This window comes from Taudactylus pleione, unplaced genomic scaffold (assembly GCF_031769625.1).
Source record: "Taudactylus pleione unplaced genomic scaffold, aTauple2 ptg001123l, whole genome shotgun sequence".
Lineage (NCBI taxonomy): Eukaryota > Metazoa > Chordata > Amphibia > Anura > Myobatrachidae > Taudactylus > Taudactylus pleione.
Genome location: NW_028285524.1, coordinates 6,547,501 through 6,565,709, shown reverse-complemented (window position 1 = coordinate 6,565,709; position 18,209 = coordinate 6,547,501). Strand labels below are relative to the sequence as shown.

Below are 18,209 nucleotides of genomic sequence, written 5' to 3'. Positions count from 1 at the left end.
GAAATTAATGTTATTGAGGTTAATAGTACTCTAGGAAGAAAAAAAAGACCAATTTATGTAGTTTTAGCTTTATTATAGAATTTTTGTAAAAAATCCAAATCCAAAGCCAGTCAAGGCAGGTTTGGCAAATCCAAATCCAAAGCCGGACGACAAATTAGAACCAAATCCAAATCCAGCAAAAATGGTCCGGCGCTCATCCCTAATATATACAGTATATATGTCATGCCTGAGGGTTGATTTGGGCTGGAACAGATGTGGGAGGCGGCAGAGGAGACTTGGGAGATGTAAATAAACCTGGGTGGCTTAAGCCAAGACTTTGTAATGTATTGCTGTGAGGAAGTAGAGAAGGTGTAGATAATGATGGACCCGAAGGCGAGAGCAAGAATGGAATGTCTTTATTAAACAGCAGGTTGGAATGAGAACTGGAGATGATAATACTAAATGAATGAGCAGAAATATATTGGGATTGATGATGCTGGATTGAGAGCTGGATCGGTTTGAGGGCTCGATTCAGACATGCTCGCTAGATGCATTTGCACGCACCCAGCGTATGCAAATCTGGCAAAGGCAGGCGATCGCACAGCAAGGCTTTAACACGCCCACTATGTCTTGGCGTGCGATCGCGGTGTGTATTCAGACACCCAATAGCCTTTCTTAAGGCGCCCACTTATGCACGTCATCTGCAGGAAGTGTATGCAGCCATCGGTAATATCGAGTACCATCGGATGCAAATGCAGCACTTGTGGTCAACCATACCCTATCACAAGCACTATGAGTGCTTCAGTGTGAAAATCAACCGTGATGTGTACTATGACGCTCCGTATTAATTATGCAAGCCTCTGGAAATGGCATTTATTGAGGAGGATCCCCAGGAATTGGATGCTGCGATCAGCTGGTCTGGGAGCAGCGCTCTGAGTGGAGGAAGAACATCAGGTGACATAATCCAACATAGCTGCGCCCATACTGTTGTTTAGAAGGGAACTCTGGCATGCAGCCTGTGTGCCATCATACTGGGAAGACACACAAGAGGCTGCGGAGAGCAATATGTAGCACGAGTGTGACAATAATATATATATATATATATATATATATATATATATATATATACACCTCTATGTCTGTCTGTTGTTACCCAGTTTTGTTCTATTAATGTTTCCAATTGTGAAGTTCAACGGAATATGTGGCGCTATTTAGGAAACTGTCAATAATGAATATATTATATACATACAGTATATAACTATTTATAAATAATATGCACACTGGCTTCCGTCTTCTCTTGCTTATTGAAGGTGCATGCACAGCTTGAAAACAGCCAGCAGTGATTCTTGGGAGATATATATATAAAGCTGTCTCCACAGAAATAGCAGCTGTTTGTAAATGATACTTTAGTAATGGAGGACTGATGAACAGTGGCGTTGTTATGGGGGTGCAGGCTACCGGGTGTCACCCTCGGAGAGGGAGACACCAAAATGACGGCTCCTCCTCAGTGACAGGAGTTGGGTGCTGCAGTGTGACATTCTCCTGCAGAACTCAGCTTCTGTCACAGAGGAGGAGCCAACAGTGCAGGAACTAGTCTCTGGGTGCAGCCCAGCATCAACAGAAATACTTGGAACAACCCTGGATTGATTTCCCATGAGACCACACCCCCTTTTGAGGTGTGTGCGCATAGATTCACTGCATGAGGACGATACTGAGTGCGCACTGGGTATCACCAGTCCTGGTGATGCCTTTGATGATGGCGGCGAGTTCAAAATTAGTATCTCTACTGATTTTTTTATCACCATGAATAGGCCTCTAAGTAATGTAGCTACTGGACTTCCCCTGTTGCTTTCTCCAGAGGCCTGTAGTGGCCGACAGGTACCACTTGTTCCTTGAGTCCTCCTCTCAGCCCCCTCAAGTTAAGCCGCTCTCCTCATGAGACATGGAAATGAGTATCCTGAGACATGGAAATGAGTATCCTGATATTTGTAAATACTGTACCAAGTTTTGCTATGTCATGTGGCTCATCATTAGTCTTCTGTCTATATATACACATGGCCTGTTTCAGAAAAGGGTTTGATTAAAAAAAATGCTTTTCTTTTAACTTTGTACTGTAAAAACATCCTCGTTTATGATTTGCTAACTGAAAACAAGGGATACTTTCTATAGCAGAAGTGTATAGATCTAGTTCTATCTATGGATTTCCCACCTCCCAGTGGTGAAGAGACTGACACCACTGGTCTGAATTGCCTTTATGGGCATCCTAGAAAAGAACTGAAAGGATAGCGAAAAACTCTCCTCATTATCACCTTTTGCTTTACACGATATGGAGAATGAATAGAAAAAAGCCATTCTAGTCCAATGCATCCTAAATGAATGCTTACAAGGCAGACTATATCATCATGTCTACAGTACATTTGATTATTAACTATTAATAATGAACTTAAAATGTGCTACAATATATTAGGTGGCTTGTGGGATCTATATAAGAAACACAAGTTTAGTGTTCAATAAAATAGGTGATGTACTGTATAAGAAATCTTAACAGTTTGAGCTTTAATTACTACCTAAGTACTGTACATGTTAATTATTAGCTTGATGAAGTATTCTGGCGGATCAGGCACATAAATATCAGATTAACAGGAAGGAAATCCTAAACTTCCTCTTAAATAAGAGCAGAAAAAAGGCATCTGGAAAGCTGGCACTCTACTTTCTCTTGTCCTTTCAGCTAACTAGCCTTGCTAGTATTGGTACATTTCATCCCGTGGAAATGGAATTGTCCTTACTAATGGTGTATGTCATGTTTTACTATGAAGGAGTCTCTCGATTGGGCAATGAAGAATCACCTGTGGGGACACGCATTGTTTTTGTCCAGCAAGATGGACCCACGAACGTACAGCGTGGTAATGGCAAGGCAAGTGTAATATTATCTGATCTTTCAGCATCACTTATTGACTGACAACCGCAGAAAGGAAAGCGTGATTATGAGTGATGATTTAATAGCAGAGAAAGGGATTAGCTTAGTTGGACATTCTTGTAATTAGAAAAGAGAGGAAGCATCTATAAGATTGGCCATTACTTGTAAAAATAAAAAACTAATTGGTTGAGGTCAGTCATTACTTGTAGAGAATATAATTGATTGGGCATCGACTGCACAGAAAATGATTGAGTAAACATTAGATTCCAGGTGGGGAATTGATCAGACGTTATTTGCAGATGGGTTTAGTCTCTCGGCATGTGCTATCTCATCCCATTTCCTCCACAGTATGGTTCCTAATTTAGAATTAATGAGTTTTTTTTTCTTTTTCTTTTCAGGTTTACTAGCACTTTGGCTGTCAATGACCCATTGCAGACTCTGTTCCAGCTTATGGCAGGCCGCACACCGCAAGCTGCAACAGTAAGACAATTTTTCTGTTGTTCCCCTCTCAAAGTTCCATTCTAAAGAGCTCTGATGCTCAACATTGTACAATAAAGCACACAATAACATTAATAATCATATAATTCTATGAGCACTAATGTGCTGAGCACCGAACAGTTAATTTCTTCATTTTAAATTTTTTCAAGAAATATAGCCGTATCTGATTGGCTGGTATCTATTATATTATTTTTGTGCACAGTGCAAAACTCAATTCTATAAACTCTGATTTAAAAAAAAAAAAATCAAACCATGTAAAAGTAATGTATTTTAAACCAATACCACATATATTTTCATTGCTCATCCTTTATGTAAGACTGCTCCCATAGCTTTATTGCTTTAATCAAAAATGACTGCTGGAAAATGTTTATTCCTTTGTCAGCATAATTTGGCATTCATTGCTGTTTTTGCTGTAAAAACAATATGGAATAATGCATCTCCTATTGTCTCCTATTGTAAATTCTACGGGATTCAATCCAAATAGCCGCAATGATTTTGCGGGTGTGAGTCATCGTGGCAATATCTCAAATTTGCGGCAGCCTGAACATGCACAGAAGTGCTTGCAGCCCCATAGGGCTCTGAGCAAAATTGTGTGAATTTGGGCTCAGAGCCATCCACGATGGGTGTGAGGTAAGGTGCTGTTGCCAACATTTTAACGTAGTGGCAACGGCAACTCGCACCCTTCACAGCTAATTGGAATGAGGCCTAAGTAAACCTGTGCCTATATAAAAGAGACTTTTAATTAGAGATGAGCAATTTGGTTTTTGAGAAAACCGAATACATCCAAACTTAGGGGTTCTGAGTCTAACAGAGTCCCAGTTCTGAATCATTTTGGGGTTCCAAATGGGATCGAGTCATGTTCTCAGAATTAGGAACTTAGGTGCACATTCAGACCCTCCCGCTAGATGTGAACGCTCTCTCGATGCGTATGCAAATCCAGCACATGCCCAGCAAGGTAGGCGATCAGACAACAAGGCAATAGTATGCCCACCATGTCTTGGCATGCGGTCACTATGTGTATGCAAGCGCCAACCAGCCATTCATAATATGCCCACTTGCGCATGTCATCTCCTAGAAGTGCTTGAAACCATTGGTACATTGAGCACCATTGGATGCGATCGCAGCGCTTAGGGTAGACCATACCCTGCCCCTAGCACTGCAATCACTTCCTTGTGTATTTCAACCAGGTGACGTGTACAATGACGCTGCATGTTAATTATGCACGCCTCTGTAACGGCATTGGGACACTCAGGCACGCCTGCCTTCGCATCTACACTCCCCCGTTTTTAGTGGCCTGCCCCTTTCACCACCCACAAATGGCTTGAACTGTTACTCCTTCAGCTGGGTTGTCTATGCTGGGCAAGCGTACGCTTCCCAATCTCTCGCTGAGGTTCGCGCACGCGCAATGTGATACATACGCATGCGCAGATCGCAACTATCGGTCAGCTACGAGCGTTTGCATCATAGCGAGAGGGTCTGAATGAGCTCCTTAGATTTAAAAAAAAATGGATCTTGCGTGTTTTGGATTCTATTTAAGTCCCTTCATCGTGATTTCAGGTGCTGTGAGGTGGTCAAAATTGATTGAAAATGAATATTATTGATATTAATAATAGTATAGAAACAATATCAGGTCCGAATTACATGATTTTAGCTGTTTTTATAAATTTGTAAAGAAATCCAAAAACGAATCCGAACCAAAACACTTGAGGGTGGTTTTGGCAAAACCGAAACACAAGGGTCAGCGCACATCTCTAATTCTAATATATGTGGAATGATATAATGTACAGGAGATCAGAATTCATCATTTATACAGGCACAGTCTTTACAATAGTTTATACATATATTTCCATAACTTGTATTTTGCATTTAATTATCCTCCCAGGAAAACAAATAAATTGGCTACTATTAATTTTAACAAATGCAAATTTGTGGCTTCAGCTAAGTCCGTGTGTTTAATGAAACATTTATTGTAAATCAAGAATGTTCTACTCTTCATAAAATTGTATATCTCATTGCTGAATTAAACACTGTTCAAATGTAATCCTTTGTTAAGCCAAGTAATATTCTGCCGGGTGCAGTGATAATTTGTTCAAAGGGGACCTTTTACAACTGTATGGTGCTTCACAAAATTGCAGGACTGTTTTACCATCAAATATTTGTTTTGTGCACAATGTGCATATTTAGGCTCGTGTCTCAAAGTGCAATACCAATGTCTATGGACAGAGTGCAAACAGTGCACAATAACTGCCGAAAGCATCTATACACAGTGCACATGGTATGCACAGTCGGGTGTAAGCACATATATAGTTGAGGGTTTGGGTACGCCGGCATCCCAACAGGGTTAAAATACCAACACATGTCGGTCAGTATCCTAACCCTACCCTTACCTCTACCCCTAACTCTAACTCCCACTGCCTAAACCCCTCTCCCCTCCAAGTGCCTAAACCTAAGCTCCACCCCGCAGCCTAAACCTAACCCTTCCTCTCTGTACATTGTTGTAATTGGTGCAAAGGTCTTCCTTATAGAATTTGTAGTACATTTTTATGAACGTAAGTTTTTCCAAATTTTTTTTAAATTAGCTTACTACGCCAATCACTCACACGGTTCCCGGTTGTGCTAAACACTTTTTCTGAGTATACACTGGAGGATGGGCAGCTTAAGTAAAGCAAAGCTAGTTTTTTAAAAAAGGGCCTCCAAATTGCCTCTTTTTCTACCAATATTTAAAGGGACTGTTTGACATGCCTAACCCTCCCCTTAGTGCCTAAACCTAACCCCTAACCCTTCCCCTAACCCCACTACTTACCATCAGAATTCTGGCACAGGGATTGTGACTGGTCTCGGCATTCCTCCATCGGCATTCTGAGTGCCAGCATCCCAACAGCCGAAATAGCGACTACATCCTATAGTTGAGATGTGTGCAGACCCCCATATTTTAGTTTTGATTTTGGTAAAGGTTTTGGCAAATCCACTCTGTTTTGGTTCTGTTTTGGTTTTGGTTTCCTTTAAAATGTATAAAAACAGCTGAAATAATGTAATTTAGTCCTTTTTTTGTTCCTGAAGTATTACTAACATCAATAACATTAATTTCAAGTAATTTCCAGTAACATTTTACAACCTCACAGCTTACTATACTGTTTTCACTCCTATTGGCCAAAGGGCGCAGTGAGCTGGGTGGCTAAAGTAAGCGGCAGAGCAGCAGCACAAACACACGACAGTTTAAAAAAAGCATATCTAGAAAACATAGGCCCTGATTCAGAGCCGCTCGTAAGTGGCCGCTCGTTCGTTCCGAGCGATGTTAGCCCAACTACGCATGCGTACGGATCGTTATACGCATGCGCTAACCAGTCAGTGCGGCCGAAATTCATGTGCTCGCAAAACAGCGAATGCCTGCTATTTTGAGTGACAGAAAGAGGCGTATGTGGGTGGTAACAGGGGAAGGTGCTTGAAAATGGGGAGTGGAAATCAGAACGCAGGCGTGCTTAAAGGTCAAAACGGGCGTTTTATGGGTGTGCATATTTAAAACAGCAGCGTCATTGACCACGTCACTGGGTTATTTTATAGTCAGAACTGCTCGCAAAATTGTGGTAGCAAACACCAACCCCAAGAATAGCGAGCAGTTCATACCCTTGTCGATGTACTCGATTAATTTAATAAATAGCGGACATGACGTAGGATGCGAGCGGCCAGGGGGCGTATTTTTCCAAAAAACGAACGCAAGTTTTGTTCGCTCGTTCAGACATAGAGGCGTGAACAGACCGCAAACAGCGAACGGTTCATTTGAATAGACACCCCTTGTTTTAGAACAAACGACCGCAAATAGCGAGTGGCTCTGAATGAGGGCCATAGTTTAATATAAACTACCCAAAGCTATAAACGGAGATGGAGTATTTAGTGGAAGCCAGGTAAAGGATTGATGATTGATTACTAATATAACTATATAAAAAAACAAATCTGAGACATGGAAAATGCTACAAAAAACAAGCTTCCAAATTCCCAATGAGTTTTTTAAAGTGAAAACTGAATCCAAGCAGCAAATCACAGGTCTCAGGATTCAAGGAAGAGTAACAGCATAGTCTAATTTGATAATTATTAACTATATGATTTGATGATACTACTCTGTATCTGTGGAGAAGCTATGGGGCCCATACACCTGGATGAGAAGCTGGTGATGGATGGCATTGCAAGATACAAAAGAAAGTTAACACCCAAGTAAAGTACAGTCATTTACACTGCTTGTCAAACACACACAATCTCATAAAAAGCCCACAATGAAAAGTGGTGCATGATGAAATTATCCTTGGGCCCTCCACCCACCCATATGTTGTATATTAAAAAGGACATGCCCAGTTTAATAAAACAAGCACTTAAGTAACAGGGATTGGCACTTTTGGGGCTGAAGTGCTTGGTTTGTTTGAGCCCCCACAAACCAACCTACCAATGGGTTTAAGACAGCTAACAATGTTGCTAATCATCACTGTTGAAAGATGTCATTATCATCCTCACCCTCACCCTCACCAGTGTTAATGTCATTATCATTATCATCATCATCATCGTCATCATCACCACAATAATAGCTCATTCCTAGTGGAAAACACTATTACAAAAGTCTCTGTACATTGTTGTAATTGGTGCAAAGGTCTTCCTTATAGAATTTGTAGTACATTTTTATGAACGTAAGTTTTTCCACATTTTTTTTAAAGTAGCTTACTATGCCAATCACTCACAAGGTTCCCGGTTGTGCTAAACACTTTTTCTGAGTATATACTAGAGGGTGGGTAGCTTAAGTAAAGCAAAGCTAGTTTTTTAAAAAAGGGCCTCCAAATTGCCTCTTTTTCCTCCCAATATTTAAAGGGACTGTTTGACATGTTAATTTGTACATTGTCATTTAAATAATCCTCCACCTTTATATTGAAGTTTACGGTATCAGTTTGAGGCATGGTAGAGGTGTCAATAATTGTGGACAATTCTTTTAAGCATAACTAAATGTCATAATGTTGTTTCACTCTGGTGCGCTGAGTTGAATCATCATCATCCACAGCGAGTCGCTTGGAAAAGGTCAGTTTTTCCTGGCAGCAGCATTTGTAGGAGAAATTGAAGCAAGAAACGTTGTTGTGTCATGTGCCTCTTGAGCTGACAAGTTGTTTGCCAGGAGCTCTTTGCATCACTCAAGATTTGTATCAGTTAGATAGAAAGACATTACGTATGACTTAAACTTGGGATCATGCAAGGTTGCCAAAATGTAGTGATCCAATTTCAAGTTGTTGCAAACCTTTTGGTCATGGTGAAGTGAATAAAGAACTTGATCTACAAGTCCAGTTATCTGCCTACTTCTGCTTCTCTAGCTGCTTTTCCAGTAGTTGAATTAAGGGCATCACCTGACTCAGGCTGAACTAATTTCATTGGTTACAATTTCAAATGGTTTCAGTAGCTTGCATAAAATGAAGGGTTATATCCATGGTGCTGGACTAAGGTACAATCTGCCCCCCCTCTCTAAGTCCCTGTCATGGCTTTTTGTGTACATTTAGTTGACATGCGGTTGGTCCTCCAGTTGTTGAAGCATATAAAAAGTGGAATTCAACCTGTTTACTACCTCTTGCTTAAGTTGGTGTCATGGTAAATGAAACTGTTGTTGCAGCTGCTGTAATCTTCTACATGTGGTTGCTGAATGCCAAAAATGTCCAAAAGTTTTTCGGGCCACAAATAGCTTGTCCTGCATGCACCTGTCATTTTTTAAGAAATTATGAACCACCAAGTGTAAACATGGAACATATTCAAAGTCACGCAGTTTTAATTATTGTACACTTTTACTTGCGTTATCAGAAATGACAATTCCTGTGGAGAGTCTTTGTTGGGAAAGCCATTTTAGTTATCACAATCCTGAGTGTTTCCAACAGATTTGCACTGGTATGCCTCAGTGAAGTCAGTAATACAGAGCGTAGCCTGCCTGTGAATGAGCTAATGTTGTGACTTAAAAATTGCTGCTGCTAAAGGCAATATACCCACCATGTGGGCTGTCATAGTCATGTAATCTTTAAATTGACCAGTACCACTTGTCTACATACAGTATCTGTAGTTAAATGGATAGTGGGTACAATAGGCCAAGAAAGCTTTTTTCTAATGTCCCAGTACAGGTGAGGAATTGCTGTTCTGGTAAAATGGAATCAAGATGAAATTTGTTAGTTGGTACACATGACATTGTTTATTATTTAAAAATAGATGCATTGATGGCGGATATTGGACGCAGATCTAATGCAGATATAGCCGTCATTGCTTCAGTGATCCAATGTGCAATAGAATGCCTGCTGTCATACTTGGTTCCTTTTGCAAATTATTGTTTCACAGTCAATTACTAGTCTTCTTTGTCCCTTCCTGTGATGAGGAGTCACCCCCAGCAGCAGTCCTAATGCCCAAGGATTTTTTTTGGAGAATCCTGGATAGAGGAGGAGTCAGTTAGTCTTTGCAAATTATATGCAGGAAGTTTACCTCCAATCGCTAATGAGTAGGTTGATGATGAAGGTGTTGGCGGTGGAGATTGCATGTGCTGGGATTTATCCATGCTGCTGTTGGCTGATGCTGGACTGCTTGTTTTTTTATTTTACAGGATTTTTAAGATTTTGATAAATAATTTGCATGAACGTAATAGGGAGGAGATTCCAAGATGATTAATGCCCCTACCTCTACTTTCTTTGGCCTCACAAATAGTACAGATGGCTAGACAAATGTATGATTCAACAAGGAAGAGTTGGCTATTTTGGCCTTATGCCCAGACATGACTTCTTTTGATCATTGGCAAGAACTGTTGCCATTGGTGGTTGACTTACTTTGACACAAACAACATCCTCCTCCTGAATTCTATCAACTTCTTGCCCACCAATGGCACACAAATATCCCCCTCATCCTGATGCAATTTCTCACTAGCATCCTCAATTTCTGTCATCATCATTACTTTTACTACTCTAGACTTTTGTGAACTTTTGTGAACTATGATTGGCAAGAAGGTGTTGTATTAGAGGTTATAGAAGCAGCCTGACTGTGTTTGGCCCCGGCTTCCGCAATAAACATTCTCACATGAAACGACAGTAGTAGGACCACTACTCACAAAGAACGGTAATGGTCTGAGTCTTTCCTTGCCACTGCATGTCATGTATGTCATGTTGGCAATTTTACATTTTTTGGCAGGTGCAGGGGAGCCGAGATTGGGGGGAGCGGGTACAGATTACCCGGGCCTGGGCTTCCTGAGGGGCCTGGGTCCGGCGCCACCCTTCCCCCTTCCACACAGCAGCCCAGCACACAGCGTATGCTGAGCTGCAGTGGGAGACTGCTGAGCAGCAGCTACAGCAGTCTCCTATACCTGTGGGGGGAGCGATTACACTGATCGCGCCCCCCCTGGCTTTGCACCAAGCTGAGGGGGCTCAGAGCGCCCCCCTTCCCAGCACGCAGCGCCACTTCACGGCGCTGCAAAACCTTTTCTTTGTTTTCAGGAAGGGGGCGTGGCCACATCTCCCACAATTAGGCCATGCCCCCTATTACCCAGGCCCGCCGCGGCTCTCAGTGGGCCTGGGCAGATGATGTGATTGTGAAATATTGTTTAGTTTTGAGGTGCCCTTTCTTAAACCATCTTTCTCCTTGACCACCTTTAGTAGATTTTGAAGAAGTACTATGACTGGCAGAAGCAACACTAATGCATGGTTTCTCCTGCTCTTCTATCAACTGATCCATGATTGGTTTTATTTTTTACACCAGGAGAGGAGCAAAGCTACTATACCTATTTCAACTTAACCCCCACTACACCAAGTGAACATACAACAATGAAATAGGGAAGGGAGGGACTGTTACCTTTACCGTGCAGTTTTATTATAAGACTGGAGATTGTTTTTTTACACCAGTAAATACATTTTTTCAAACAATCTGCATAAATGAAACATAATGTACACAATTATTGCATTAGATGGGAGACATTATACTGATTCATCTCATTTTGAAATCACAGCTGCAGGTTTTATTTGTCAGCCCCATATATATGTATTACGTAGCTTTGTCATATTACTGTAGAATAATTTACTTTATTTTGCAAGTAAACTATCACTATTTTGAATAAACTAATATTATTTATGCTTATTAATGTAGCTAATATTGTATATATCAAAACTTATACAGTATATATTATTACCATCTATTACAGATTGTTGAATATTATTTCTAGTGAATATTTGGGGTGATATCTCCTAGTGACAATTTTCAAAACAAACAACAGCTTTAAATGTTTCAAACTTTTACAAATTAGTTTTTTGGGGGCAAATATTCACAGGTCATCCAAGCACTTTATTATAACTCTACATTTTCAGTCAGTGGGGTAGGTTCATCCACCTTTAGGGGTCTATGTACTAAAGGGGCACTTACCACGGTGTAATAGCCGCTCCTGCTTCTCCTGCATACCACTGTGAAGCAGGCTACCGCGATTGTTACCAATAACAGGCCCGCAGAGGAGGTTGCTCTTTAGCTCACCTCCTTGGTGGTGTAGGCAGTACAACAGAGACTCCACTCACCAGGTCTGTGCAGAGGAAGCAGAGAAGTTGTTTTTTTGCAACAAACTTTATTGAGACACGGCCAAAGTTACAGAGCTCACTTCCTGCTTCTCCAGTGAGGAGAAGCAGATACCGGCAACTACAGCAGGCAATATCAGCGCTGGAGAAGACACCCGATGGTAAGTGACCTCTCATTTTAATAACACTTAGCGCTGCCATAGGTGTCTATGGCTGCACTAAGTGACCCAGGTGCAGGGCGATATTGTAGTCTGCACTTAGTTCTGGCAGTCTGCAGACAGAGAAAATAACCTTTAGTACATACTGAGAAGAGGTATATACAGGGATTTTCTCTGCCTTTAGCTTTTTTGCCCCTTTTCTCCCATTAGCACATAGACCCCTTAGTATTCGCAAGGGAACTAGAAAATATTTTCCTTTGTCCTTCTAATCAATGCCCTCTGTATAGAACTACTTGTTTGTCCCCAGGACTTAACCTGGAGTTAGTAATACCTTTATTATTATTATTATTTATTTATATGGCGCCACAAATGTTCTGCAGCACCTTACAAAGTACATAAACAAGTTGTAGACAAGCAATTTACAGAACAAAACACTACATGACCAGGACATGGATAATATACATTGCTACATTAGCGATCATAACACCCAGATAAGCAACAGAGCATAAGCAACCAGGTGTTAGGTGCCCTAGTGGTGAGTAAGAAGTAGATGAAACTAAAGTAGGGAGAAGCACAAGAGGGTAGAGGGCTCTTGTCATAAGAGCTTACATTCTAAAATAGTAATAGCTTATGTGCAGCGTCACTAAGGTGATAGACTAGGTATATGGCTTACCTGGGGTACCACTCCAAAGCACTAACCAATGTTACGGTCCAGGCGGTGACTCTGGAGGAGTTCTCTGATGGTCTTGCTGCTTACAGGTCAGATAGTATAGACTGCAGCTGCTGCAATGTGGAACTCGTCTCTCTGCCTATTAATTCTCCTCACCATGCAGCAATAACATGAGCAGAGAGCCAGCAGCAGGAGTACTGCAATGATAACAATCCACTTTGCCAGCCTGGAAATGCTCTCAATTATGGAGCAGCCCTCATGTATATGAGGTTGTCCTCTCTGTTGGTGCGTAAAATAATGGTCCTGGGGGCCTTTGCCAGATGGTATTGGCGCAGCTGGGATTCCACTCACCAGCACCAGGATGATCATTTTTTTCCAATACATGTCTTCACCTGGAGCAAAGGATAATACATTAATATAATACAGAGATTATTTTTTAACTAATCTGCATAGTATAAGCATAATGTAACCAATTATTGCATTAGATGGGAGACGTTTTCCGGAATATTCTCATACTATAATGACAATTACACAATTTTACTTGTCAGCAACATATATATTTTGTAGCTCTGTCATATTAATGTAGCATAATTTATTTTATTTTATAAGTAAAAATTGGATAAACTAACTACCCCTATTTTTTAGTAAATAATACTAATTATAACACTTATTGTAATTAATATTGTATACATCTAATCTTATAAGGTATGTATACCACTATTACACCAGTGCATCTGATTATTAGTACTTGTGAATATTTACAAACAAGAGTTTTTATTTTACTGTATATCTATTCTTCATTATATTATTTATTAGTAATGTGTTACAGGGGCAGAGCATTTTCAGGCTCTTTAGTAAAATTCAAGGAAGGGCCCAGGTACAGTATCACCAATTGTGACTTCCTGGATCAGTAAGAGGTCAGGACTGAATACAATAAGCCAGAGGTTCCCGAATTGTGCACCATAGCTCCCTTGGGGATGCCATGGATGGCTATTATAGACCCAAGTGATGCTATTTGGACCTGCATATTTTTAGGCTGGGTCATGCACTGTCTGTAGCATTAGAGAGGCAGTGTGCATCCATGACAAAGACTGCACTACTTAGTGTATGACTTTGCGTCCCTGTCCCCTCCTCCATTCTACTCCTCAAGCTGCTTCCTAGTTCCTTCCTACACACAGAGTCCTGGCTCCTGGCAGAAGGTAGATCTTAATATAACTATGGTCCACTACTTCCCTACCCCCCATGTTTCTCGTGTCTTCTGTGTGTCTCTGCTCCCCGTCTGTGCGACTTGTCTTTGTCTAAAACTGGGTACACACTAGGTCAACTTGACGGCCGACTGGGCAGCCGATTCAGGTACCTATACATTCTTACCGATCGGCTGCTCGACATGTCGTCCTGACGTCACAGCTGGATGGGCATTTGAATTTGCCTGCCCAGCTGTGATGTCAGTCCCTGCAGCATGTGTATGACCGGTCTGCAGATATATCGGCCATCGGCTGTGTTGCACAGCCGACAATGTCATTCACAGACATAGACATGCTTTCAATATATTGCCCGTTCGATTGAACGCCCGATATATCACCTAGTGTATATTCAGCTTTAGTTAACGAGAGAGTTGCCCTGCACACCAGGCAGACAGGTCTAATTATTATCAATAATTGATTACATACAGGTACCACACACACTTCTGTTTTCCTAGGATATATTACTCTTTGATGTGATGTGGTGTGCAATCATAAGAAGTATCCAAAATCAATAGATAACAAAAAATGAAGAAAGGGGGAGACTCATAGAAATAGGTCACTTATATATACTAAATATTGTGCTAAAGATAACTTTTACTAAAATTGACTAATCTGCAATGCAAAACCAGCAAAAATATTAAACTATAGATCTAGTGCTACAGTCAAAAATAGTGTCTGAGAAACAAGGTGCACTAAGCTCTATAATTGTGTCTTTATAATTGTGTTCATGAATAATGATATATAATACTTATAATAGCAAACAGGCAAACTGAATAAGATGATTGTGTCCTCCTCTTATGTCACACAGGATGGCATATATTACAGCCTACAGTATATCCATATATTATTCTCCACTATAATAATAATAATAACGCTCTTCCCTTCTTGGGTCTACATTTTCTGTCTTGACTAATGGGGTGAGTTCATATATCTATCTTTATCCTAAACAATGGCACTAGAAAAGGCTTTCCTTTGTCCCCTCTAATCAGTGCCCGCTGTATAGATCCTCTAGCTGCCAAGTTTAGATAAAATAATAATCGTTTTATTTAAACAACACTTTTGTTCCCATGAGACTCAAAGTGCTTTACATTTGCAAATTTAAAAAAACACATGATACAAAATCAAGTTTGTCTGAGAGAAATACAAAATCTTACTATTTGCAGTTAAAGTATCATTCATATAAATTTTATGTTAAAAGCTTACCTTATACTGACATACTGTATATAGAGAAAAGAGTTAAAGCAACGCACTGTACAACACAATTCAGAATCAGCTAATAACTCACTGTCCTGTACCAAGCAGGGACTTTTATTCCCTACTGTACTCCAGTGACATCACAAAGGCTGCTTGTCACACACTCAGCCTCACTCTGCCTGCATTCCACACTGACTGTAAGGATGCCTGAGATTTATTATACAGTGTATTTAGCATTAGCAGGTTCAAATGTAGGAACAAATTCCTAAGAAAAAAATAAGAGATTGCATTTGAGCTCACCTGTGGGTTATAAATTGCAGTTAAATGATGATGCCAAAATGAAAAATAATTACATTTCTCTGACTTTTACTATAATCTTCAAAACCTTATTGTGTGAATCACAAAAATATACAAAATAATAAAAGTGAAGCATTTTGAGTGTGAAACTTAAACATTTATTTTAATAAGTCATTGCCCATAAACAATTGGTAAAGGAAAGGTCCCTGCTTATGCTATTCTCCTGGAAGATATATACTGTATATACTGCATATCAGTTATGTGCGGTAATACTAATTAGATGGATTATTCCATGCCCGCTAAAGATTGAGAGACTGTTACATGAATAGAAATTGTAAAAAGAATAGTTACCTAATACACCAAGAAGTGATAAAGGATGTATAATGTTTACTAAAGGCAAACATTTCCATCCTTTATATTATAACCAGATGATGCTGTCAGTTGAGGCCGACATGGATCCTTTCATTTTTATAAAACGTCTTTCACTTTTTAAATAGAGTAATTAGTAATTGTTATACACAACAACATAATAAACTTAGCAACAAATAACAATATAAAATGAATTAACAGGTTTTACAGTTGTAGGTGATAATGGACATTTTATGTCTGTGAAAAAATAACCCCCATTTCTTGTATCAGAGCCTCTTTAGCTAGTGTTCTCAATGTTTTGGGAACAGGCTGGCAGAAAAAATGTGGTTTATTTATTTTTTTTCTATTACATTGCTAGAGAAAGTTTTGGTTAAATCCGCATCATTTTGTGTTGGAACTGCCCATAATAGATTCGGTCCCACATACACGAGGCCACTTTTATAATTTTTTCGAGGGCCATTTCAAGCTCCCAATCTTCTCAGCACAGATATGGCCACTTGGGTAGACTTTCGCTCCTGAAGCTAAAAGTTGCCTGCCAGCCCCTGATTAATAATGTACTATTTTCATCTTACTAAGCATGTATGTCACTCTATATCTTCACTAAGAGCTTATTTAAACATTATTGGGCCTATTTATCATGAAATATTCACCATGTGCAGTAGAGAAATTCCATGGTTGCCACATCATTTTCTAAGTGATTTCTGCAGTGCCATCACCGGACTTTGGAAAGATAACAAGTATATGTTTATGGGTGTGGAGTGTATGGTATGGGCCACCCTGGACACCCATGCACATCCTGCACCCATTATAGATACACCCATGCACCACCATACTTAGATAACAAGTGTGGTAACAGCAGCACAAATATCAAAGTGCCCAAACACCCAGAGCATCCACCATATAATGACATTCAGCAGCCAATGATATGTGAATTACCAATTCCTTTTCATCATTTAAGCATGCATTTAATCTATTCCCTAGATACAATTTCTAACCTCTGGCTCTAATGTTAATTGTATCAAATACATTAATTATTTTGATCAATATAAACTATTTGTAGTAATGAATATCATTTATAATATCCATTAATGTAATTTACATCAGTTCTATTCTATATTACAATAAGTATTTTACAGGGGTGGATTACGGCGTCGTTGGGTCCTCTAGCACAATTGAGAGAGGGCCAAGTAATGCCGCTTCACTCCACCAGCCCTAATACCGTGTTTGCTATGCTGAGGCTACTCTGCACATGTGCTGGACCCGTGCATGCTCAGAAGAGCAGAGCAAGTTCCTCAGAAGGGACACCTGGCATTGTTGAGCCCCCCACATTCAGGCCTATAGTTTCTGTACCTCCTGAAGTGGTGGGAGAGATGTCACACAGGATCCATATGGACAGTCAGGGACACCAATTGTGTAACACTTTTTCTCTGCAAATGTCTATATGCAGGTTCCCCAACATATATCAGTGGGATTATTTCTATGTTATAGTGATTTTGGTCTTGGGACAAGTGAATATAAAACCCACATATTAAATAGCCTTTATATAAACCTCAGGCACAGATATTTACTCCCTAGCAAGACAGCTGCACTGATCAGCAGCCACTTGGCCAGCCTAGATACAGCCTCCTTCATAACCCGTTCCTTATGTTCATGAGAACCTTCTGTCATACTTGCCTCTCCGCTCGGAATGGCCGGGAAGCTCCCGAAACTCAGGTGGCGCTCACGGCTACTCGGAAAGGTGGACAAGTCACCCTTGTTTGGGGCCACCCAGCCATCCACAGGCAGCCGATGATGCAATTCGCATTGAATTACGTCATCGTTGCCAGGGGCGCCGAGAGGGGAGTAGCGGGTACTAATTTCCAGGGCTCGGGCTTGCTGGAGGGGCCCAGCAGGGAACTGGGTACGGTGTGGCCCCCCTCTTACATCACAGCAGCCCAGCACATGTTGCTGTGTGCTGGGCTGCATTGGGAGCCTGCTCGCGGCTGCTAAGCAGCAGCCGCAGCAGTCTCCTGTGTCTGTGGGGGGAGCGATCACACTGATCGTGTCCCCACTGGCTATGCGCCAGGCTGAGGGGTTCACATTGCCCCCCTCCCCAGCGTGCAGCGGCACAAAAATCCCCCCCAAGTGGGCGTGGCCACGTCTCCCGCAATTAGGTCATACCCCCTTCACCCGGGTCCGGTGCACCTGTTCGTAGCCCCACACCCTGCTCTACAATACTAGTAATCATCTTGGTTTTGCATAACGGGAGGCAGGCAACAATGAAGCTATTGTGTGGTTAGCCCCCCTTCTGTTTGATGTTCCCCAGCTTCATCCTCCACTGTGCTGTTGGAACGTTCCTAA

The 18,209-nt window shown here is 40.9% G+C and overlaps 1 protein-coding gene across 1 annotated transcript in view; it reads left to right on the top strand.

Annotated features, from left to right (window-relative positions):
* The window catches only part of SEC16B (SEC16 homolog B, endoplasmic reticulum export factor), a 222,747-nt gene that overhangs the window by 62,827 nt on the left and 141,711 nt on the right, over positions 1 to 18,209 (top strand). The window contains exons 11-12 of the mRNA XM_088461883.1: positions 2,796 to 2,893; positions 3,295 to 3,376. Coding sequence (XP_088318009.1) covers positions 2,796 to 2,893; positions 3,295 to 3,376 — 180 coding nt within the window. The remainder of the gene's footprint in view (positions 1 to 2,795; positions 2,894 to 3,294; positions 3,377 to 18,209) is intronic.